Source organism: Schistocerca piceifrons, chromosome 1 (genome assembly GCF_021461385.2).
Source record: "Schistocerca piceifrons isolate TAMUIC-IGC-003096 chromosome 1, iqSchPice1.1, whole genome shotgun sequence".
In the NCBI taxonomy this organism is placed as follows: domain Eukaryota; kingdom Metazoa; phylum Arthropoda; class Insecta; order Orthoptera; family Acrididae; genus Schistocerca; species Schistocerca piceifrons.
Window position 1 is genome coordinate 1,210,098,570 of NC_060138.1, and position 25,681 is coordinate 1,210,124,250.

At 40.5% G+C, this 25,681-nt stretch overlaps 1 protein-coding gene across 1 annotated transcript in view; it reads right to left on the bottom strand.

The window, feature by feature from the left end:
• The window catches only part of LOC124779432 (transformation/transcription domain-associated protein), a 453,680-nt gene that overhangs the window by 125,140 nt on the left and 302,859 nt on the right, over positions 1–25,681 (bottom strand). The window contains exons 48-52 of the mRNA XM_047253711.1: positions 20,694–20,853; positions 15,977–16,233; positions 10,979–11,150; positions 4,974–5,141; positions 4,483–4,758 (exon numbers count right to left, since the gene is read on the bottom strand). Of these exons, the coding sequence (XP_047109667.1) occupies positions 4,483–4,758; positions 4,974–5,141; positions 10,979–11,150; positions 15,977–16,233; positions 20,694–20,853 (1,033 nt within the window). The remainder of the gene's footprint in view (positions 1–4,482; positions 4,759–4,973; positions 5,142–10,978; positions 11,151–15,976; positions 16,234–20,693; positions 20,854–25,681) is intronic.

The following is a 25,681-nucleotide window of genomic DNA, read 5'->3' on the forward strand; positions in this document are numbered from 1 at the left end:
CACTCAGTGAGATGCTGTTCAAATTCCAACAGAAGAGCCGTTGTGCATCATGCTGTGCACCATGGTGAGGATTACTTGAATATTCTGAGAGCCTACATGCCAAGAAAGGCTATGCAATGTATTCTTTCCTCCTATATACCTCTCTTGGAATGACCTGAGAGAGAAATCTGATACATTAGAAGTCATACATAGACTCTTTCCAAGACACCATTCACAAATGGAAGAAGAAAGGAAATAAACGATAATGGTGGCCTCCACCATGTGCCTTTCAATGCCTTGTGGAATATATATGTACATGTAGGTAATGTGTAAGTTTTAAAAAAGATGGGTATGTAGCTGGTGTATGTCAAAATAACCACAGAATGCAGATCCAAGCTTGGAGTCCAGAAAAAGTGTCCTTGGGGACACACTGGCAAGTGGCCAGTGTCATAATCAAATCACTGCACTTCTTATAAATGCCAAGAGATTTAATCCTCAGTCAGATGAGGTGCTGGAGCTACCTTACTAAATGAAGAGACATACTTTTATCTAAGAGCACTTCTGTCTTCTCGAGTGAAGTATGGACATGCACAGTTCAGTAAGCAGAGCATACAAATCCAAGTCAAACATCCCTGTGGAAGCTAAATACAAAAAACAAAAACAAATCACCTCAAAACTGTCCACGTAAGTAGTATACAGATTTATGTTTACGATCAGTACCACTCGATGCAACCAATGCTGGAATGTGCCGTGTACACGATAAAGAAGCAGCCACTACTTCATCCTAGCACATATTGCAGACTAAGTGTGCACTATCTGTCTTAGCGATTACGTAAACACCATAAACAATCTGAAGACTTACAGGCATGTCCAAAACCGGTTTAAATGGCTCTGAGCAGTATGGGACTAAACATCTATGGTCATCACTCCCCTAGAACTTAGAACTACTTAAACCTCACTAACCTAAGGACATCACACAAAACCGGTTTAAATAAATACAAACATAGTAAGAAATGTATCTGGTTGACTCCTTTTCAATGCAAGACCTGAAGGAAGAATTGAAGACTTAAGATCTCAGCTGGGAGGGCAAGAAGAATCATCATCATCATCATCATCATCATCATTATTTAAGACTGATTATGCCTTTCAGCGTTCAGTATGGAGCATAGCCCTCTTATAAAATTCCTCCATGATCCCCTATTCAGTGCTAACATAAGTGCCTCTTCTGATGTTAAACCTATTACTTCAAAATCATTCTTAACCGAATCCAGGTACCTTCTCCTTGGTCTGCCCCGACTCCTCCTACCCTCTACTGCTGAACCCATGAGTCTCTTGGGCAACCTTGCTTCTCCCATGCGTGTAACATGACCCCACCATCTAAGCCTGTTCGCCCTGACTGCTACATCTATAGAGTTCATTCCCAGTTTTTCTTTGATTTCCTCATTGTGGACACCCTCCTGCCATTGTCCCCATCTACTAGTACCTGCAATCATTCTAGCTACTTTCATATATGTAACCTCAGCCTTATTGATAAGGTAACCTTAATCCACCCAGCTTTCGCTCCCATACAACAAAGTTGGTCGAAAGATTGAACGGTGCACAGATAACTTAGTCTTGGTACTGACTTCCTTCTTGCAGAAGAGAGTAGATCGTAGCTGAGCGCTCACTGCATTAGCCTTGCTACACCTCGCTTCCAGTTCTTTCACTATGTTGCCATCCTGTGAGAATATGCATCCTAAGTACTTGAAACCGTCCACTTGTTCTAACTTTGTTCCTCCTATTTGGCACTCAATCCTTTTATATTTCTTTCCCACTGACATTACTTTCGTTTTGGAGATGCTAATCTTCATACCATAGTCCTTACATTTCTGATCTAGCTCTGAAATATTACTCTGCAAACTTTCAATCGAATCTGCCATCACAACTAAGTCATCCGCATATGCAAGACTGCTTATTTTGTGTTCACATATCTTAATCTCACCCAGCCAGTCTATTGTTTTCAACATATGATCCATAAATAATATGAACAACAGTGGAGACAGGTTGCAGCCTTGTCTTACCCCTGAAACTACTCTGAACCATGAACTCAATTTACCGTCAACTCTAACTGCTGCCTGACTATCCATGTAAAGACCTTTAATTGCTTGCAAAAGTTTGCCTCCTATTCCATAATCTCGTAGAACAGACAATAACTTCCTCCTAGGAACCCGGTCATATGCCTTTTCTATATCTATAAAGCATAGATACTATTCCCTGTTCCACTCATAACACTTCTCCATTATTTGCCGTAAGCTAAAGATCTGGTCCTGACAACCTCTAAGAGGCCTAAACCCACACTGATTTTCATCCAATTGCTCCTCAACTAATACTCGCACTTTCCTTTCAACAATACCCGAGAAGATTTTACCCACAACGCTGATTAAAGAGATACCTCTTTAGTTGTTACAATCTTTTCTGTTTCCATGTTTAAAGATTGGTGTGATTACTGCTTTTGTCCAGTCTGATGGAACCTGTCCCGACTCCCAGGCCATTTCAATTATCCTGTGTAGCCATTTAAGACCTGACATTCCACTGTACTTGATGAGTTCCGACTTAATTTCATCCACCCCAGCTGCTTTATTGCACTGCAATCTATTGACCATTTTCTCCACTTCCTCAAACGTGATCCCATTTCCATCATCATTCCCATCCCATTCTACCTCGAAATCTGAAACATTACTGATCGTATTTTCACCTACATTGAGCAACTCTTCAAAATATTCCCTCCATCGGCCCAAGGCATCCACAGGATTCACCAGCAGTTTTCCTGACCCGTCCAAATTACTTGTCATTTCCTTCTTACCTCCCTTTCGAAGACTGCTAATTACACTCCAGAATGGTTTTCCAGCAGCTTGACCCAATGTCTCCAACCTGTTTCCAAAGTCTTCCCAAGATTTCTTCTTGGATGCTGCAATTATCTGTTTGACTTTGTTTCTTTCTTCAACATAACTTTCTCTGTCTACCTGAGCTTTAGTATGTAGCCATTTTTTATACGCCTTCATTTTCCTTTTACAGGCTGCCTTGACTGTGTCATTCCACCAAGCTGTTTGCTTCCTCCTACTTTTACACACTACTGTTCCAAGACATTCTTTAGCCACTTCTAGTATTGTATCCCTGTACCTTGTCCATTCCTTTTCCAATGACTGTAATTGACTACATTCAACTAACTGGTACCTTTCTGAGATCACTGTTATGTACTTGTGCCTGATTTCCTTATCCTGAAGTTTCTCCACTCTTATCCTCCTATATATGGACCAGACCTCCTGCACTTTCGGCCTCGCAATCCCAATTTCACTGCAGATTAAATAATGATCAGTGTCATCAAAGAATCCCCTGAATACACGTGTGTCCCTCACAGCCTTCCTGAATTCCTGATCTGTTATTATATAGTCAATGACAGATCTGGTTCCCCTGCTTTCCCAAGTATACCGGTGGATGTGCTTATGTTTAAAAAAGGAGTTTGTGATTACTAAGCCCATACTGGCACAGAAATCCAAGAGTTGCTGCCCGTTCCTGTTGGCCTCCATATCCTCTCCAAATTTACCCATAACCTTTTCATACCCTTCTGTTCGATTTCCAATCCTGGCGTTAAAATCACCCATGAGCAGAACACTGTCCTTGTCCTTTACTCTAACAACTACATCACTGAGTGCCTCATAAAAACTATCCATCTTATCTTGATCAGTCCCTTCACAATGCGAATATACTGACACAATCCTAATTTTCTTGCTAGACACTGTCAAATCTATCCACATCAGTCGTTCGTTTACATACCTTATTGCAACTACGCTGGGTTCCATTTCTTTCCTGATGTAAAGCCCTACACCCCATTGTGCTATTCCTGCTTTGACTCCTGACAAGTAGACCTTGTATTCTCCCACTTCTTCTTCTTTCTCACCCCTTACCCGAATGTCACTAACAGCTAAAACGTCCAGCCCCATCTTACTTGCAGCCTCTGCCAGCTCTACCTTCTTCCAAGAGTAGCCCCCATTGATATTAATAGCTCCCCATCTCATTACCATTTGTTTGCCACGTCTTATCTTAGGAGTCCCTGGTTTGTCAGTTAGAGGTGGGACTCCGTCACCTCCAAAGGTCCGAGGCATTTTGCTCTGATTGTTGCCAGCATCATATTTAAAGTACCAGGGAAGCAGGTTGCTAGCCTTACTTCCCCCGAGTCCCATTGGGTTTCACCCCTAACGGCTGAGGGACTAACCGGTGGATTTGGTAGTCTTTGCCGTATGAGCACAAAGGTGACCACGACTCAGAATATGTCCGAGATGCCCAGCCTTATTCCAAAGTAACTGGTATCCCGACTGTCGGGACCACTTACTTGGCCACTCATACGTTGCCCGTGGTTCATGAACTAGGACATGACTATAGGAACCCACACCAAGAAGAAGAAAAAGAAAATAAAAAGAGAAAAAAGCCTCATACCTGTGCAGACGCATGAATAATTCCTCGTACCTGTGCAGACGCGTGAACACCGAGCATGCCATGATTACTCGTCTGTTCATGTTGCGAATCACAGTGTGCAGAAATAAAAGAATAGTGGTGCTGTCTCCAAGTGAAAATATCACTCCAGTGGCTCAGATCATCAGCAATTACGGGAAGCCTATTCCGCCACGTCTTCACTGTAGCCTTCATGTCTCTCAGAGAATCGTGTATGGTATCGTGCACTGATGTGGCACATGCATGCAACAAACTTTGATGTATCTGAGCTGCCTCCTGCAGTTCTATTATCTGCAAAAGGCATGAAAAGTCAGTGAACAAAAGAAAAATTTACACACACACACACACACACACACACACACACACAGAGAGAGAGAGAGAGAGAGAGAGAGAGAGAGAGAGAGAGAGAGAGAGAGAGAGAAGCACATATGCAGTGTTATCTATAACTTAATTTATTTTTAATAATCCAAACACAATACTAAAGGGCTTTAACTGTATTCAGTTACCTGCTGAGCGGCCTGTAGCAGCGGTAAATGCACGTGAGAGACAATACTGGGAAGCCGTCGCCATTCGCGCATGCATAGCGTTGAGGCAATCTCCACATATCGATCAACAACATTTAAATGGTTCTCATCAGGATGACAAACAGTAATGTATCCTCGAAACAGGTGAAGCTGTTAAAAGAAAAAGAGCAAATATAATCAATCAATGTCCTTGAAGCTACTCAAAATTGAAATTCATGGGATGGACAGACCTCTTAGGAATTCTCTACTGTGGGGGAGTGTTGAAGTAAGGAGATAAATTGTCCGCTAATATCTTTCTGGAAAATGAAATGAAAATTTGGAAGAGGGAGACTTTAACATAAGGTTCTATGTTACATCACCAAGCCATGAACACCATTTAAGAGAAAGTAAAAATGGTTTTCTATGTGCCTACCATATGCTAAATACTTCTAATGAGACTGTGATATACTATCAAATACTTATTACATTCAAGCCTGCATTTTCACGAACGGATACAAATTTCTTATTAGACCACCACCCCATAAGTCTGACTTTGGTCGCAATAAATTCTTTCCTTCCCCAATTTTCCATCACAATGTCAAGTGGTAGAAAACTGCACATCTAACCTCATTACTCACCAAGGCAGCTACCTTACTTCTTTTCTCCAGAGCAACACCACCGATCTGCACGGCTTGGAAAGAGTTACCAGAACAACAAAAAATGAACTGTGCTTCCAATCCATAAACAAGTTTTCAATTAATAACACAATTTCTAGTGAAACATAAGAACTTGATTTATTCCATTTGCATTGTTTACCAAACTTGGGACAGAACAGCCCACTTCATTGATTATGTTGTTACAGGTGACACTGATTGGTGGTGAGCATCTACGACGTACTGTGAGGCTAGTCTTGGGTACTGGAGACCGTAAACCCCCCACATGCTTGCTGAGGAGGTTGCACATGGAGCAGCCGACTGTCAACAGCATCTCTGCATAAACCACCCTCACATTGGGGTGCATTTCTCATGGGGAAGCATGCCAGATGTGGTACACATTGTGGTTGCTGTATGCTTTGAAATGATGTGCTACAGCTCACAAAATGTGCTCCTCTTGTGAACTGTGACCTTAGTGCTCCAGTGGCAGTCAGTTCGTCATTGATCCATTAACTCAGTGTTGTTTTTTTTTTTTTATTACAGAGGGCAACTAACCCTCTGACCGAACATGCTGAGCTACCGTGCCGGCAGTGGCAGTTGTCAGCTGCATCTAGTGCACAAACTACAAAGATTGTTTACAAAAATGGACATGACAGTTGTGCTTATTCTCTAAGCCTGTACGTCGCACAATAATGAATATCACAGTAAGCAGCTCAGATGAAGAGGAACGGACATCTCTAATCAAAAAGCACTCACAGAAGTTGGATGTACAAATGTATGTGCAATGAAGAACCTTTGGGTAACAGAAAAAAAAAAGACATCAATTGATCAACAACAAAAGAAGGAAGTACAAATATGCTAAAGAAAAAAAGAGGAATACAGAAATATATGTTACTAAGAAATGAAATAAATAGGAAGTGCAGGGAAGACAAGGTAAAATGGCTGCAGGAAAAATATGGAGAAACAGAAAGAGAATTGGTCATCAGAAGGATAACTTACGCAGCATATATAAAAGTCAAAACAACCTGAGGTGGAATTAAAAGCAAAGGAGTCAATACTAAGAGTGCAAGAATATTTCCATTGTTAAATGTAGAGGAGACAAGTAGACAGGTGGAAAGAGTACACAGAAGGTCTCTATGAGTGGAAGAAACTGTTTGATGACATGACAGAAGAAGATTTTTAGCAAAGTCTTAGAATAGTTGCAATCAAATAAGATGGACAGCATAAGTAACATTCCTTGCAAATTTCTGACATCAAAGGGGGAAGTGGCAACCAAATAATTACACAAGATCATGTGTAGAATACACAAAAATGGAGACATACCATCTGAAAACATCATCCACACAATTCTTAAGACAGCGACATCAGATAAGTGTGAAAAGTATTGTACTATCAGTTTGATAACTCTTGTATGAAAATTTCTGACAAGAAAAATATGCAGAAGAATGGAACATAAATATGAGGATATGTTATTTGACAATCAGTAGGTAATGTAAAGCCACCAGAGAGGATGTTCTAACACTGAAGGAAGAGAAGGGGGAGGGGGGGAATCAAGACACCTACAACCTTGTAGCATTTGATGACCCAGGAAAAATGTTCGAAAATGTAAAATGATGCAAGATGTATGAAATTATGAGAAAAATAGGTGCAAGGTAGTGGGAAAAAATGAAAAATGTGCATAATACCCAAAAAGGAACAATAAGTATGTAAGGCCAAACACAAATTGCTTGGGTTGAGAAGGGTGTATTATGAGGATAAAGCCTTACTCCTCTATTGTTCAATCGGTACTTCGAAGTAGCAACAACAGAAATAAAAGGTAGGATCAAGAGAGGGATTAAAACTCTGGGTGCAAGAAAATCAATGATAAGCTTTGCTAATGACCTTGTTATCTTCCGTGGAAGCAAGAGAGAGTTATAGGGCGTTCTGATAAAATGAACAGTCTATTGGGCGCAGAGTATGAAATAAGAGTAAACAGTACACGAGGAGTAGCAGAAACGAAATTAGTGATAAAATTAACATCAAAACTGGGGACCACAAATTAGAAGTAATGGAGGAATTCTGCTACCTTGGAAGCAAAACAATGTATAATGGGCAATCAGAGAATGCGCAGTGAAGAATCTACATGGCTGTTACAAGGAATATATCAGCTACATACATTCAGACAGCTAAGCAGCTGCAAAATCTCTGGTGGTGGTTGTTGGGATGTTTAAGGGGGACTAAACAGCTAACGTCATCAGTCCCCCATTCCAAAACAGGCGAGACATTAAGGCGCGGAGCAGATAAAACCCCAAGGGGAAGGGGAAGGGGAAGGGGACTCCCCCCCCCAGGCACTAAAGAACACAAATTAGGCAACAAACACTACAGAAAAGAAGAGTACAGACGAACACCAGACAGAAAGAAACAGAAGAAAATAAGATGGCCGGAGACTGGTTGACTGACCACAAGAACGAAAAAAGGGAAAGAGTCAACCATCCGACGACACACCAAAACAGCAAAATCTCTGTCAAGCGTTGCAAAGAGATAAAAAATTATTGCGCAATCCCATGAAGCCATTGTGAGGCTAGAAGAAACGTTCAATAACCCTGGGCTTGAACTGTAGGCACTTTGAATCATGGTAGGTCAATAATTGGCTATAGTAACTTCAAGAAACATCTGCACATGATGAGAACAGAGAAAGAAGTCTCTAAAGTGCATACTATGTGGTCTCAGGGATAAAACCGCATCACATTTAATCTTCCATTACGAAGGACTGGAGGCCAAGGATACAAAATATTTGGCTCATTAATTCCTGAAGAAATTGTGGCTAACAGAGCTCTAATAAATGTACAAGGCAAGGAGGGCATAATAACGCACACTAGCATAGGCAAAGATGGCATTTCTGCCAAAAGAGACCTGCTCGTATCAAACATTCTTTTCTCTCTGTGTTCCCTAAATTGAGGAAGAAATTTCTGAAGCTGTACATCTGGAGCACAGTATGGTACGGAAGTGAACCAAGGACTGTACGGTGGAGTGGAGAGAAAAGACTAACAGTATAAGATGTGATGCTATAGAAGGAACCTGAAAATCAGATAGACTGATGAGATAAGAAACGTGGGGCCTCTCCACCGAATCGGTGAGGATAAAAAAAAAAGTAGAATACACTGACAAGAAGAAGGGGTAAAATGAAAGGACATATTAAAACATCAGTTAATAATTTCCATGGTGCTAGAGGGAACTGTAGAGGGTAAAAACTGTGGCGGAAGACAGAGGAGGAGGAGATTAGTGTTTAACGTCCCACTGACAACGAGGTCATCAGAGAAGGAGCACCAGATCAGACTATTGGACTAGAGATGGATGGAGAAGGATGATGATGATCATCATGGTCATGATGATGATGATGATGATGATGATTGGTTTGAGGATCGGCTCAACTGCGCGGTTATCAATGCCCATACAAATTCCCAACCTTTGCTCAGTCCAATCTTGCCACTTTCATGAATGATGATGAACACCCAGTCTTCTTGGTGCAGGTGAAAATCCCTGACCCCGCCAAGAATCGAACCTGGGACCCCGTGCTTGGGAAACGAGAACGCAACCACAAGAGCTGCGGACTGGATGGAGAAGGTAATGGCCGAGTCCATTCAAAGGAACCAGCCCAGCATTTGCTTAAGCAATTTAGGGAAATCACAGAAAACCTAAATCTGGATGGCCATAAGTGGGTTTGAACCGCCATCCTCCTGAATATTAGTCCAGTGTGCTAATCACTGCACTACCTCGCTCAGTGTAGGAAGATCAAGATTAATAAATCCAACAAATAATTGAGGTCTTTGTGTGTAAGTACTACTCTGAGTTGAAGAGGCTGGCACTGGAGAGAAAGCAGTGGCAGGGCACAGTATACTAGTTAAGATGACTGATGACAACAAGAAACCGACAGATGGCGAATTACATTATATTCATCATGTTTTCATTGGTACTGGCATTACAGAAACACATTCCCCATGATAATATTGATGAGGAGAAGAATCTGACATTATTTGACAGCAAGATTAGTGGTGACCTTCTAGAGTACATCACATTGCTTAAATATTTAGGAGTAAGGCAAGGAAGTATGCGAAATACATAATATGTAAGGTGAAAGGAAGACTTAGATTTCTTGGATGAGTTCTGGGACAGTGCTGTCCATCTGCAAAGTAAATCGTGTAAAAGATGCTACAGCGACCATTCCTAGAACATTATTTTATAGAAATGTGGATCACAAAACTGTATTAATTTTTTATAACACATCATTTTTCTCACAGGATGGCAACATAGTGAAAGAACTGGAAGCGAGGAGTAGCAAAGCTAATGCAGTGAGTGCTGAGCTACGATCTACTCTCTTCAGCAAGAAGGAAGTCAGAACCAAGACTAAGTTATCTGTGCACCGTTCAATCTTTTGACCAACTTTGTTGTATGGGAGCGAAAGCTGGGTGGATTCAAGTGACCTTGTCAACAAGGTTGAGGTTACGGATATGAAAGAGGCCAGGATTATTGCAGGTACTAGTAGATGGGAACAATGGCAGGAGGGTGTCCACAATGAGGAAATCAAAGAAAAACTGGGAATGAACTCTATAGATGTAGCATCAGGGCGAACAGGCTTAAATGGTGGGGTCATGTTACACGCATGGGAGAAGCAAGGTTGCCCAAGAGACTCATGGGTTCAGCAGTAGAGTGTAGGAGGAGTCGGGGCAGACCAAGGAGAAGGTACCTGGATTCGGTTAAGAATGATTTTGAAGGAATAGGCTTAACATCAGAAGAGGCACCAATGTTAGCACTGAATAGGGGATCATGGAGGAATTTTATAAGGGGGACTATGCTCCAGACTGAACGCTGAAAGGCATAATCAGTCTTAAATGATGATGATGATGATCATCATCATCATTTTTCGCCATTTTCTGGTGTTGCAGTTTTTGCATTACACCACTGTCAAGAGTAAATATTCAACATTGTGAATGGCAAGTACAGATGGAAAGTTGTAACAGTACTAAAGTAGGGTTGTGTACCATTTCAAGCAATGGATGCAACAGCTGTGATTACTGAGTCAGCAGCACTTTACACCTTGTATAAGAATTATAAGAATATGAAAAAAGGTGGCCATGTGCAGAGGCATATAGACAGTCACCATTCTATCATCAAATACACAAATGGAACAGGTTAGAAAATCACTTACACTGGTACAAAGTACCATCCACCCCACACATATAGGTATGAACATTTACTTAATGTACATGACAGGATCATGATTTTATTTAACTGCTGTTATAAAAGCACTGAAAGTATCGACAGTAGATAATTATCACAGTACTGATGGTAGCGAATTATCACAGCTTTACATATTACCTTCCAAGCTACGTCTTTGGGGCAGCTTTGCTCCAGCCTTGTTAAAGCTTCCTTTGTTGTATTCCAATTGGGAACTCGCCATGATGTTTCCAGCAGCAGTAGAGGATTGCAAGCACTTTTGTCATTTGCATACTCTAGAAGTATGTCCCACTGATTCAGTTCCTTTGAACACCTGAGTAGAGCAATAAAAATTGGATTGTCATTAGTATCTGCAAGCCGTTCCTTCTCACATCTTTCCATCTTTAGTATTCCATTTAAATTACTTCACTAAATGTAATCTGTTTCTAATTCTCGAATTAAGTGGGCGGAAGGGGGCAAGATCCACAGAAAATATGGTAAAAATTAATTAACTTGTCATAGGATGTATACGTGGACAAAGGAAAAAAATTTCCTGGTTTTTCCTGAACGTTCCAGTTAAAAATACATTTTTTCTTGGTAAAAATATACTTTTTCCATGTTAAGTGACGGTATACTTACCCTCTGAACTGTAAAAACTATCAGTCCTTTGAATGGTTAATGTTTTATACACCGGCATAGAACTTCCCGGCGTTTCAGGACACGAAAAACAGCATTAAAAAAAAATTTAAAAAAATAAAAAAGTTTTGGAAAGATCTCTGATGTGCAGCAACACGTCCGCAGCATATTTCGTTATTACGAAAGCATAAATTAGAATTCCACAAAACACAGCTTGTTAGTTTTCAAAGTGTTGAAATCGATACTGCGATGACCTCTTGTAAGCAATTCATGGATCATGTCACGTGATCTCACCAGCCGATGACAGCAGATATTCAGAACACAAGACATGTGATGTAGCCAGTCAATAGCAAACATCACTGTGAAGTAGCACAAATAGGAAAAGTTAATGGTTTAAATTAATATACAAGTTGTAGCTACAAGAAAAGCTACGCTTTCACATATAATATTGGTCTCGAAGATTAATAAGCTACATGAGAAGCTAAGCTTTCACATGTAATATTGGTCTTTTTTGCGTGTGTTATGCTTTAAGATACATCACAAAAACGTGCCACTAAAATTTTAAAATAATGACATAAATATCCGGTCTTCGGGGCTCTACGTCGTTCTTCTAAGTGGCTGGTCCTCAAAGTGAGTCCAACTCTCTGTGATTTAAGAAACTCATTGCGCTTTCTCACACGTAACATAATTCATTTTGCGTAAAAGGAAATTTACTTTGAAAATAACACTTTTCAATTCGTAATATTTTCTTGAGACCTGTTAGAAATAGGTTCATCATTTCAGTAGTTGCCAGTGAGGGCCAGAAAACAGGCATTAATGCGCGTGTGCAGCTATGATGATGTAGGAAGCCCATATGTTCATATGTATAAAGGATCTGTTAAGAGTCTCAAAAGAGAGATCTTTCAATTGCATTTCTTATACAGAGGTAAATCTTGAATATTACTGGGTCTGCAAGACAAAGTTTGAGGATAGTTGATGTGCTGAAGTAAATGTGATGGTACTTCTACTGAACTAGTAAACTATACTTGTCAAACTGAGACCCCGAAGAAGAGAAGATTTTTCTGAGAAGTGTATAAAACTTCAAACTTAAAAACAGGAATATACTTTAAGTCCATTTTTTTTAACTTCGTTCATCTATGACTGTAGAAAGTAGAATAAGTGTCCAAGCATTTTAGAAAAGGAGTTTTGACATCAGTCTTCCACATCTCCAAAAACTTTCTCCATCCTCCAGGAACACTCATCCCATAACACTACTGTCAATTTTAACACTACTGTCAATTTTTCTGCCAAAAATCTGACCCCTGCAGCAGCTCAGTGCTTTCTAAAGTCTCACCTTCAGCCCTACACCTAATTTCAACCATGCTGGATTTGTATGGGACCTTCTTTCCTTTACTCATTCTATGCAGTGGAAACATTTCTTCACAACACACCGCACAGACAACAGCCACACTGAAGCCCAAATAGAACCTTGTTTACAGCAATTCCAACCTCCCACCAACTGTTATCCACATCCACTTCCACCCAGTCATCCTCCGGTAATTTTCCACGAATTCCTCACTTCCAACTTGGCCTACCTTCCTTTCCTAAATGCTTCCTAGTGAGTATAACATTACTCCTGTGCAACACATTGCTATCCATAACCTGGAAAACAATCCATACCTTCTCATTCTTCCCACCTACAAAGTCTACACCGCAGTGGTCATGAATCATACCGACTCCACCAATTTTTCGACACCTCTGCAAACTAACCTTACAACCATGATCCCATCCCAGAAGTCCATGATCTCAAGCAGCTTCTCAAGACCTTAGGTCCATCCCAAAACTTGACACCTGAATATCTTCCTCCTGGCACCAGCAATCCCAAGCTCTCTTACCTCTTAATTTACTCCATAATCGCAATCCCACAGGTCTCTCTATTGGCCTTCACATTATGACTAAGTACAATACTTTCACAGAACGAACCTCTGTCTTTGTTGATCAACACCTCCAAACTACAGTCCATAGCCTCCCATCCTAGATTCGAGACATTGCTAACTTCCTTCACCACCTCTTGACAGTTCATGTCCTGTTACCAACAGGCTCCTTGTTGGTCCTTGCGGACGCCATATCCCTGTACACCAACATCCTGCAGGCCAATGGCTTTGCAGCAATGGAACACTATCTTTCTCAACATCCTCCTGTTACGAAACCACCACCTCTTATCCTCTTGGCTAGGAGCCAACCACATCCTAACTTACAATTATTTCACTTTCAAAGCCAAATCTATGAACAAATACATGGTACTGCCTTGGGTACTTGCATGGCATCATTCTATGCGAACTTATTTATGGATCACCTGGATGAATCCTTCAAATCCGGTCAACACCTAGATGCTGATCTCCACCTCTCACTTAGCTCCATAAATATGTTGGTTGGCTCACCAACCACCAACAGTACTTCCACCTTGGCAACTGTCACCCATTCGATATCAAAAAGTCTTTTCCCTACAGCCTTGCAGCCTGTGAATGCCGCATGTGCAGTGGCAAGTGAAATATACCAATAACCTAACCAGAGCCTTTACTAACAGACTATAACCTAAATAGCTCATCCATAAACAAGTCTCCTGTTGCCATCTGCTCCTTTGATCATCCAGTATCACTCCAGCCTTTGAAAAGCTCAACCACATCCTCCCCCAAAGTTTCAACTTCCTCTTGTCATACCCTGAGATGAAGGATATCCTACCTATAGATATCCTTGTTCATCCCTATTCCAATCCTATTCTAATACTGCACCCCATGGGTTGTTCTCTTGTGGTGGGCCCAGGAGACCTGTTCCATATACCCTCCCATCAATTCTAGTACAGTCCAGTCACAGGCATTTCCATCCCAATAAAAGCCAGGGCCACACGTGAAAACAGCCATATTATATATCAACTAAGCTGCATTTCCAGTACAGCATTCAGCATGGCCATAACAAGAAACCAGCTGCCAACTTACATGAATGTCCACCGCCAAACTGTGGCAAACCACAAACTTGACCATAAAGTTGCCGAACATGCTGCGTATCACAACACAAATTACTTCAACAGCTGTTTAACTACACTGGCCATTTGGGTACTGTCTTCCATCATAAGTTTCTCTGTACTATGCAGATAAGAAGTCTCTCTACAGTACATACTATGCTCTTGCAGTCTACCTGGCCTAAACCTAAACTAACCTGTTCATACTAACTCACCTTTCCTTGCCTTTTTGCTACCCCGTTCTATCCATACCGCTCCCTCCCCATTCGGAGCATGCACTTTCTTTTCCCACCACTTTCACTCCCCCCCCCCCATTCCCCCTTGGGGGCAGCTGTAAAGGGTATAAATATTCTATCCATTAGTGACATATGAACATTTGTGCTGGACAGAGACTCGGACCAAGATTTCTTGTTTATTATCTAAACCACTTCAGCTATCCGTGCATACTCCCCAGAATGATCCAAACCTCTATGTCACACTGTCTACATCTTTAATGTCATGGTCCACTATAATCACCACCTCATGCCGCAACATTACTTGTATTGTCACAACAGGGAGAAAGACATCACAAGGTATCGAGACTGGTGCTGTTATCGTTGTATTTCAGACTAAGTTGAAGGCACAATGACTACAGGTGTGTGACTCTAGCACAGTATGACACAAGGAAGCGTAACATGTACGGGTTTGGAGTGATTCAGGGAGCATGCACAGATACCTGAAGTGGTTAAGGCGACCGCTTGTGATAACCAGAAAATCCGGGTTTCAGTCCTGGTCTGGTACAAATTTTCACGTCATTAATGGGTTGCACATCTATACCAAATACAGCTGGTGCTAAGGAATTCGTAGTCAGTGGATACAGATTGAAATTCCATGCAGTTGGAAACTTCTACACATCGTAAAGCAAAATTTGATTTCTGGCACAAGAGGCCTAGGCACGTTGTAGGGAGCCACACTGTAATTAAAGTCACTGACCAAGTCTGGAATGAAGATACACTGAAGTGCTAAATTATACACCTACTAAGAATGCAACCAACAGTAGATTGCATCGTATGGAGCATGCTGCCCCTTTGCTCCCAACAGAAGCACCAGAAAAGGTTTGTCGTGAAACATGTAAGGCATTTATGTTTACATTCAACCTCTCCAAAAAAAGAATAAGCAGCAATCAGAAATCTGTGGTATGACAAAGAAACTAGTTCTGCTAAATGATAAGGGGCAACACTATTACCCTTATGTCACATGTCGACTACAATAAGGAGATTTTTTTCATTCTTTTGAATGCCTAGAGACAGACAGACATCACTCCTACAAATAAATCCTTGCAGGAGTCATGTTGTGGAAAGTAATGGACTCCTTTATAGTGGCCTGGTGCCCACAACTGGTCATGAAAATAAATTTATTTTTAAGCATATGGACCTGCTATTTAATCAAATCCTCTTTATTTTATTACACTTTTGTTGGAGTTTCTAGTAATCCATTCTAGTCCACTAACAAAATGATTGACTCTTCAACACAAGACTCATACATACCGAATCCAATGGTCCTCCCACAGCTTCATCTCCGTCTGCACAACACCTGGTGTAGTTGCGCCAGAAAAGTCGCTGCGAACTTTACTCATTGCGACTTCGTAAGCTCCCTGAGCGTGTTCAAAGAAGCCTTGCTGCTCATACATGATGGCAATATTCGTCTCGCGGTAGCGAGCATGTTTCTGCCACAGGCCAGCCCACATGTCCTCCTCACTCAACATTGAGTACATGTCAGAAAGAGCATCAAGAACTTCTTGCCACTGTAAGGAGAATATTCAAAAATAAAATTTCTACTCTCAGTAACATTAAAACTTGAATATCACTTTCCAGGAAAGTTTCACTATAATAACAACCAGAATGGAACAAGGTAGTTTATCACAGGGTAATCAGAAGACCGGGGTAGAATACAAACAATGGAAAATATAAAGGCAACCGGGCTGTTGTGCCTAACAGTTTACCTATGTGTGTATGTGGAAATGCTTGTCTCATTTCTCTGTTAGCTCTGAGAAAGGACACTTTCCGAAAGTTCAACTGTCACACGTCTGTGCTGTCTACAGCTCATTCTCAATGACAATTTACAAGATTGAAGATACAAATATACAACATGCCATGCAAGGTTCATGCTTAGTATCACAAGTTCAAGAGAAGAAGAAGAAGAAGAAGAAGAAGAAGAAGAAGACTTGCTGAAATAAACTTCTGGCAATGTTAATAAAGATGCTGAATATTGCTGGAGAAGGTTTCCACACAAAACAATTTTTGCAGCAATTAGCAAAAAAATATGAAATGATAATGAATAAAATCTGTCTTTCCTTCATTGCTCGGATTTATAAAAATTCTGTGGGGTAGTATAAGCGATCTCATTCATATCTTTGTCACTATATGACAAACCTGTACTGCAGAGAAACAAACTTGATTATTTGCTACAAACTGATAAGTGTAGTGACTTTGCTGTTCTAATTGTAATTGTAAAATAATAAGAGGCATATGTACATATTAATAACTAGCAGAGTTGTAAAAATACTCTGATGCTCCGCAGAGCTCTGCAGTATTGTATGAAAGGAGTGAGGCATACAGATTATTGCAATGTGCAGGACACCAACTGTCACACACAAAGAGCGGTTGCAGTGCAGGGAGAGGCTGTAGCTGGCAAAAGTCACCACATCAAACAAGTTGAGTTGGCCCACCATTCAATTGAGATCTGAACGTGTTGGAAAAACACTTAACAGCTACACTCACACAATAAGTGGGTGCTGTGCAATTGCTTGTAAATGTCGATAAGTAAGGAAAGATGGGATAAAACAAAGTTTTGGCATTAATCTCCACATTGCCAGAAGATGGTATTGTCACAGTACAGCCATCAGTCCTTAAATCTCCTTCTCTTTCTCTTGAACTGAAGTTGTAATACACATTTCAATACAGTAATTTTTCTTAAAATAACACTTAAGACTCAAACTGTCCAATGGGGCTGAATAATACACCAAAGTCAAAATGTAAACAGTCCATTCCACAGGAAAGGTGACTTATGTGAAATAAAATAAAAGGTGCTGTTTATTTTTAGTTTACATGACTTTTTATTCAAACTAGACTGTTTGTGAGTCAATAAGCATCTCGAAGCACTATAAAGTTTTTCAAAACAATTGTGATACTGTGATACTCAAAATTTGAAATTGTTACAGTACTATGGTTGTAGCCTTTTAGATACATAAAATCATGTCAAAATACTTTCCTTTCATTACCATTTTCAGTTTGGGAAATAACCAGACTTCACATGGAAACAAATCAGGCAAATAAGGAGGGTGTTCAAGCACCACCATACATTTTTGAACCAAGAAATCATATATGATCTTGCTTTTGTGCACCAGTGCATAGTTGGGCAACAAATACAGGGTGAGATGTAATATTAAGTGATTTTAAAAAACATGTGAAACAAGCTGCATCGGAGAGAGGTGGAGGGGATAGTGTCAGTTACGTTTGGCATGAAATAGCATTTAGTCGTAATGGAGCACTGGACCCTGTGGGGTATGCATGATGCTGTGCATGATGCGTACGCTATCAAAGCATTTTATCAAAACAGTAGTTCATACTAGCTAGAATGTCGGGCATTCCGAAAGCGCTTCAACATTAATTGGAATAGGCCGGTGCCATCTGTCAGTGCAATTAAAACATGGGTTGAGAACTTTGAGGAGACAGTGTCAATGACAAAGAAGAAAACTGGGAGACTAAAAACTGTGTACACACCTGAGAACATCGAGCGTGTAAGCGTTGCCACTGGGAGAACCTCTCGTTGCTCAGCTCGCCCTCACAACACTATACTTGGCATTTAAAACATATCGTTATGAAGACTTTTACACCAAGATTTGCACTTTCAGCCATACAAAATCCAAATGGTTCAGACCCATAAGGAAACAGATTATGTGAGCCAAAGCCAGTTCTGCTTAGAATTTTTGGGCATGATTTATCAAGATGAGGACATTGTAAACTGTTTGTGGATCACTGATGAAGCTTATTTCCTTCCCTCCAGTTATGTGAACAAGCAGAACTTTAGATTTTGGTGTGACGTTAATTCTAGAGAACTGTATCAGCAACCATTACACTCTGCAAAAGTTTCTGTGTGGTTTGCCATGTCTTCATTAGGGATCATAGGAATATACTTTTTTGAAGATGGCCTTGGCAATGCTGTAACAGTGACTTTGCAAAGATAAGCAGACATGTCAGAAAACTTTTTTACTCCACAACTTGCACACTACGGAGTGAATGATGAGATGTTTTTTCCAGTAGGATGGAGCAACCTCCCACACTATTCAGGTAAGCATGAATATTGTCAATCATTTGCTTTCAAATCATGTGATCTCCCGAAATGGGGATATTGCGTGGCACTCTCATTAACCACACCTCACAACATAACATTTTTCTTGTGGGGTTATCTGAAAAGCGAAGTCTATCAAGATAATCCTCCTCAAACAATTGAAACCCTAAAAGATCGGATCCAACACGAAGTTGTTCAAATACCACTGGCAATGCTGCACAATGTGATGAGGCACTTCAAGGTTCAACTGGAGGAATGTGTGTGTCAAAATGGATACCATCTTACCAGAGTTACCTTCAAAAAATAACCGATGTTCTATTACTGCAGAAAATGCTTTTTCATGTATTTTATGATAACAAAATTAAAAAACATTAACAAAGTGTTTTTACTTAACATCCTTTTAAAAATCACTCTTCATTATGCCTCACCCTGTATCACATTCCTTGATGCTGGTATTCAGGTCGAACCTGAACGGTCCTCACCCATAAACGGTTTAAAATGTCCAGGCAGTAATCTGCACTCACCATTTGACCTTCTGACGTAATTCCTTTTGAATCAAGAAAACAGTGAGCAGTGTCTTGACATGACTTTTCTGAATGTGCACTTTTTTCTGTCCCTGAGATTCTGGACCTTTTCACCCAAACTTTGGCACTTTATAAGTAGCTAATATTGACAACAACAAGTTCCATCATCAGCTGTTATGATGCATGACATTAAGCCTGCGTCCCTAGCAGCCAGTATTTTCACATCTCTCAAGTGTTTCAGTCTGTAATCTCTTTGATTGTCAGTAACTGAGTGGGGCACAAAGTGACAACACATTAATTTTTTGCCTGAACTCTCAGTTAGAATGTGATGCACAATTGTTTTAGCAGTACCCTTGAGCTCCTCAATCAACCTAGTAAATGTACACCAGTAATTTTGAAGCATTTCACCCACTTTCTGAACGTATTCTTCAACTCTTTTTGTCAATGATACTCCTGGATGTAGACCATCTCCTCTCTATCATCACGAAACCTTGCATACCACTTAAAAATGTTTTTATGACTCCTGCTTCACTCCCATCAACAATTTGACTCCTTTCAAAATTGTCTGTGGTACTTTCACCAAATTTAAATCATTACTTAATGTTCGCATGTTGCAACATTGTTTCTTACTAAAGTCCAAAACATACTGCAAAAATTTTGGTTATTACGAGCAGTCTGTGATGCCATCATTGTTAAATTTAAAATGAAACACAGTTGAAATACCTTGCTGGTTAATTCACGCATCCATTAACAGATGGCTTTCAAAGTTACACGAATATAAAATCAGTCAAGTTTCCTGTGGGGTGCACTGTGTACAGCCTCAGCAGAACCAGTGTTTCTTCAAAACTATGTCTGGCAATGAACTTGAGCAAAGGATAGGAACATGAATTCTTGTGTGTTACATATATAATTAACGAGAGTAATTTTCTTATTCATGCGAGTGTTCGACACTCAAAAAATTCATCTACATTAACAAAAATGATTTGTTGTAACCACCAGTTTAGAAATTAACTTCCTTTTGACTACTGAATCCTGCACTAAATAAAAGCAGCTTTCTCTAAATCTTTCAATTAAGTTTTCATCAGTCTGACTGGAATATTATCATGATACATGGCACCACCGAGTCATTCTTAATAAGTTTCTGTCATTCTTAATAAGTTTCTGTCATGTTTATGCTGGTATGACTGAGAATGACTGCCATCTTTCCTCAGTCAATAGCCTAACTTATGTGCAGATGTTTATTCTTAACTTATGTCCTGATGTCACAACATGACAGAAAAGTATTTCACATATTCCATGCAAAAGTTGTATAATGCATAATAATAATAATAATAATAACAATAATCGTCATCATCCCAAGATCAAACTAGTATCACAAAGGGTGACTCACTTGATGCACAGGAGCACTGGGTTCAAATTCGTAGCAGTCACCGATGTCTCTCTTATTTTTCTGCAGGAGGCTCAAATTACCTTCAGCGATCATTTTTTCAAGTATTAGTGATATTCTGTGCCACAGGTTATGACTTTTACCTATGTATTTCATAAGAGAACTGGAAAAATACATCAAAATTAGTCTGCAATAAATTTTAATTTATGAAACATTTATGAACGAGAGGGTCTCAAAACTAAACTATAAGGAGGCAGATGAATGAGACTGTCACATGAATAATGCGAGAAAATTGGAAGATTGTAGTGGACCATATGTGGTAGGAGATTGCAAGTTTGAACAAAAAAGAAGGCATAAGAGAAAAATCAATATAACAGTATTTTGAGAAGGAAAGGAGCTACTCATAATATTGTTACATTCCATCTTGGATTTTCCACTGTTTGAAAAATCGGTACAAAATATTGTAATTACTTATCACACAATGAGGACAGCAGCAGCGAAGATACAGAAGCTTGTGTGATCACGATGAAAAATTATCAATCAAATAACGATGATCTTCGGTTTTCTGTTCTCACACATGAAAAATAAAGGTAATGTCTTCATTCGATATTTTACACGTAACATTTGTGCATTTTGCTGTACCTTGTTAATGGCAAAATAAACTATAATTTATACATGGTGATTATGCTAAATGGCAACTTTGCAGCTATGGTTCTCTGCTAACGTATCATTCACATACTGTGTCTTCTATGGTTTGTATTGTTTCACTAATTCCAGACATTCCACTTTTTACATATTCTGTTCAAAGCATATGTTATTGTCTTTCAACCAGCTGACTATTTGCTCTCTCCTCGGAGGAGCTGATGGTGCCTTATTTAATTGCAAAGAATGATATGGCACACTGTCCATTACAAAAACACTAACAGCACTGAGATTTGGTAGCAAACGAGTAATGGATCAGTCTTTAAAGCTATCTGCGTTTTATTTCCTTGTGGTAAGTAAGGGTGTCACCCCCCTTCCCCCAAATCATAGCACCAGGCACAAAGGCACTCACAGAGCCAGCATGAACAATAATCACTCACCTTCCCTTTCTAGTTGGCATGCTCATTGTTCTGTGGTGTGTGTCCTCTGTCCTTGCAACGGATTGTGCATGATGCACATTGACCCACGTTTCGTCAATCCATATTACATTCTTAGGATATAATGCTAGCAACTCGCACAGGAACTGACATATCCATGCTACAATGTCTCTGTGTTTCATTAGTAACTTTCTTCCTGAGAATTTTTTCTACTGCAGTTCAATTTTTTATTTTTTTTTTATTTTTTTAAGTGATGAAGAGACTTGTCATTCTGCCTGTTAACAAACCAATGTCCTACAGCAATGACATCAACTTTTTAAGTGTCGAGTATTTCTTCCTGCTGTAGTATGTGTACATACGTTGCCTGATAGCACTTTTGTCAAAGTTGTCTGTTTCAGTCACATGACACGATCTCTCCCTTGAACTTTCCAGGAGTCAGAATAACAGAGCTGCCAGCCAAAGTAACAGCCTCTTTATCATTTCTGACTCACTTCATTGTCGCTGTAGATATTTTCAATGCTTCTGCCCCCCCCTCCCAATCACTTTACACACTGGTATCGAAAGCCCACTGTTGTCGCTTTCCATTTCACAGTAAATATGCAACCTGTACATAAATTCATGTGCTTGATATTTCAACATAAGTCCTTTTCAGAAAGTCCTGTTCTCTGCACTACAGGAAGCCATTTTCCACACACACGACAAGCAAATCTGATTAGCCACCATGGACGCATGAAGTTAATACTCTTCTCTCACCGTGGGAGGTGGCCATTGTTTTTTTGATTTCTTACATAAAAATGTATTCCTATTATTTTACTTGATCCACACACTTTTATTAGTATTTCAACATGACTCTGAAAAGTGAACAATAAGCATTCTTGTATAAAATACTTATTCTGTATTTTCAAATCCTCCATCCTGATACATACAGTATTCACAAGTATTTTGTCACTATGGGGTTTAGGGGCAAAATCTAAGCTAATTTAAATTGTTACCTTTCAAAACCAGAAGTTTCTTGAGCCTGCTAAATGGAATTGTAGGAAACAAGTTTATTGAAAATAAATAGAATTGTCATCCAAGATTAGGTACCTAGGCAGACACAGTGACTGAAAATCACTCTATTCTAATACACATGCAAGACTGAAGCAGTGTTGCTAATTCCCCCTCATAAGCAAGTGAATCATTATTTTTTCGAAAGTATCTTATATAAAGCTGCTGATAATTAAGAACATATTCATGGTGTGGGTTCCTGTAGTCATGTCCTAGTACATGAACCATGGGCAATGTATGAGTGGCCTAGTAAGTGGTCCCGACAGTTGAGATACCAGTTACTTTGGAATAAGGCTGGGCATCTCGGACATATTCTGAGTCGTGGTCACCTTTGTGCTCATACGGCAAAGACTACCAAATCCACTGGTTAGTCCCTCAACCGTTAGGGGTAAAACCCAATGGGACTCGGGGCAAGTATTTTAAATATGATGCTGGCAACAATCAGAGCAAAATGCCTCGGACCTTTGGAGGTGACGGAGTCCCACCTCTAACTGACAAACCAGGGACTCCTAAGATACAACTTGGCAAACAAATGGTAATGAGATGGGGAGCTATTAATATCAATGGGGGCTACTCTGGGAAGAAGGTAGAGCTGGCAGAGGCTGCAAGTAAGATGGGGCTGGACGTTTTAGCTGTTAGTGACATTCGGGTAAGGGGTGAGAAAGAAGAGGAAGTGGGAGAATACAAGATCTACCTGTCAGGAGTCAAAGCAGGAATAGCACAATGGGGTGTAGGGCTTTACATCAGGAAAGAAATGGAACCCAGCGTAGTTGCAATAAGGTATGTAAACGAACGACTGATGTGAATAGATTTGACAGTGTCTAGCAAGAAAATTAGGATTGTGTCAGTATATTCGAATTGTGAAGGGACAGATCAAGATAAGATGGATAGTTTTTATGAGGCACTCAGTGATGTAGTTGTTGGAGTCAAGGGCAAGGACAGTGTTCTGCTCATGGGTGATTTTAACGCCAGGATTGGAAATCGAACAGAAGGGTATGAAAAGGTTATGAGTAAATTTGGAGAGGATATGGAAACTAACAGGAACGGGGAAACAACTCTTGGATTTCTGCGCCAGTATGGGCTTAGTAATCACAAACTCCTTTTTTAAACATAAGAACATCCACCGATATACTTGGGAAAGCAGGGGAACTAGATCTGTCATTGATTTTATAATAACAGATCAGGAATTCAGGAAGGCTGTGAGGGACACACGTGTATTCAGGGGATTCTTTAATGACACTGATCATTATTTAATCTGCAGTGAAATTGGGATTGTGGGGCCGAAAGTGCAGGAGGTCAGGTCCATATGTAGGAGGATAAGAGTGGAGAAACTTCAGGATAAGCAAATCAGGCACAAGTACATAACAGCGATCTCAGAAAGGTACCAGTTAGTTGAATGTAGTCAATTACAGTCATTGGAAAAGGAATGGACAAGGTGCAGGGACACAGTACTAGAAGTGGCTAAAGAATGTCTTGGAACAATAATGTGTAAAAGTAGGATGAAGCAAACAGCCTGGTGGAATGACACAGTCAAGGCAGCCTGTAAAAGGAAAAAGAAGGCATATCAAAAATGGCTGCATACTAGAACTCAGGTAGACAGAGAAAGTTATGTTGAAGAAAGAAACAAAGCCAAACAGATAATTGCAGCATCCAAGAAGAAATCTTGGGAAGACTTTGGAAACAGGTTGGAGACATTGGGTCAAGCTGCTGGAAAACCATTCTGGGATGTAATTAGCAGTCTTTGAAAGGGAGGTAAGAAGGAAATGACAAGTAATTTGGACAGGTCAGGAAAACTGCTGGTGAATCCTGTGGATGCCTTGGGCCGATGGAGGGAATATTTTGAAGAGCTGCTCAATGTAGGTGAAAATACGATCAGTAATGTTTCAGATTTCGAGGTAGAATGGTATAGGAATGATGATGGAAATAGGATCACATTTGAGGAAGTGGAGAAAATGGTCAATAGATTGCAGTGCAATAAAGCAGCTGGGGTGGATGAAATTAAGTCGGAACTCATCAAATACAGTGGAATGTCAGGTCTTAAATGGCTACACAGGATAATTGAAATGGCCTGGGAGTCGGGACAGGTTCCATCAGACTGGACAAAAGCAGTAATCACACCAATCTTTAAACATGGAAACAGAAAAGATTGTAACAACTAAAGAGGTATCTCTTTAATCAGCGTTGTGGGTAAAATCTTCTCAGGTATTGTTGAAAGGAAAGTGCGAGTATTAGTTGAGGAGCAATTGGATGAAAATCAGTGTGGGTTTAGGCCTCTTGGAGGTTGTCAGGACCAGATCTTTAGCTTACGGCAAATAATGGAGAAGTGTTATGAGTGGAACAGGGAATGGTATCTACGCTTTATACACTCCTGGAAATGGAAAAAAGAACACATTGACACCGGTGTGTCAGACCCACCATACTTGCTCCGGACACTGCGAGAGGGCTGTACAAGCAATGATCACACGCACGGCACAGCGGACACACCAGGAACCGCGATGTTGGCCGTCGAATGGCGCTAGCTGCGCAGCATTTGTGCACCGCCGCCGTCAGTGTCAGCCAGTTTGCCGTGGCATACGGAGCTCCATCGCAGTCTTTAACACTGGTAGCATGCCGCGACAGCGTGGACGTGAACCGTATGTGCAGTTGACGGACTTTGAGCGAGGGCGTATAGTGGGCATGCGGGAGGCCGGGTGGACGTACCGCCGAATTGCTCAACACGTGGGGCGTGAGGTCTCCACAGTACATCGATGTTGTCGTCAGTGGTCGGCGGAAGGTGCACGTGCCCGTCGACCTGGGACCGGACCGCAGCGACGCACGGATGCACGCCAAGACCGTAGGATCCTACGCAGTGCCGTAGGGGACCAC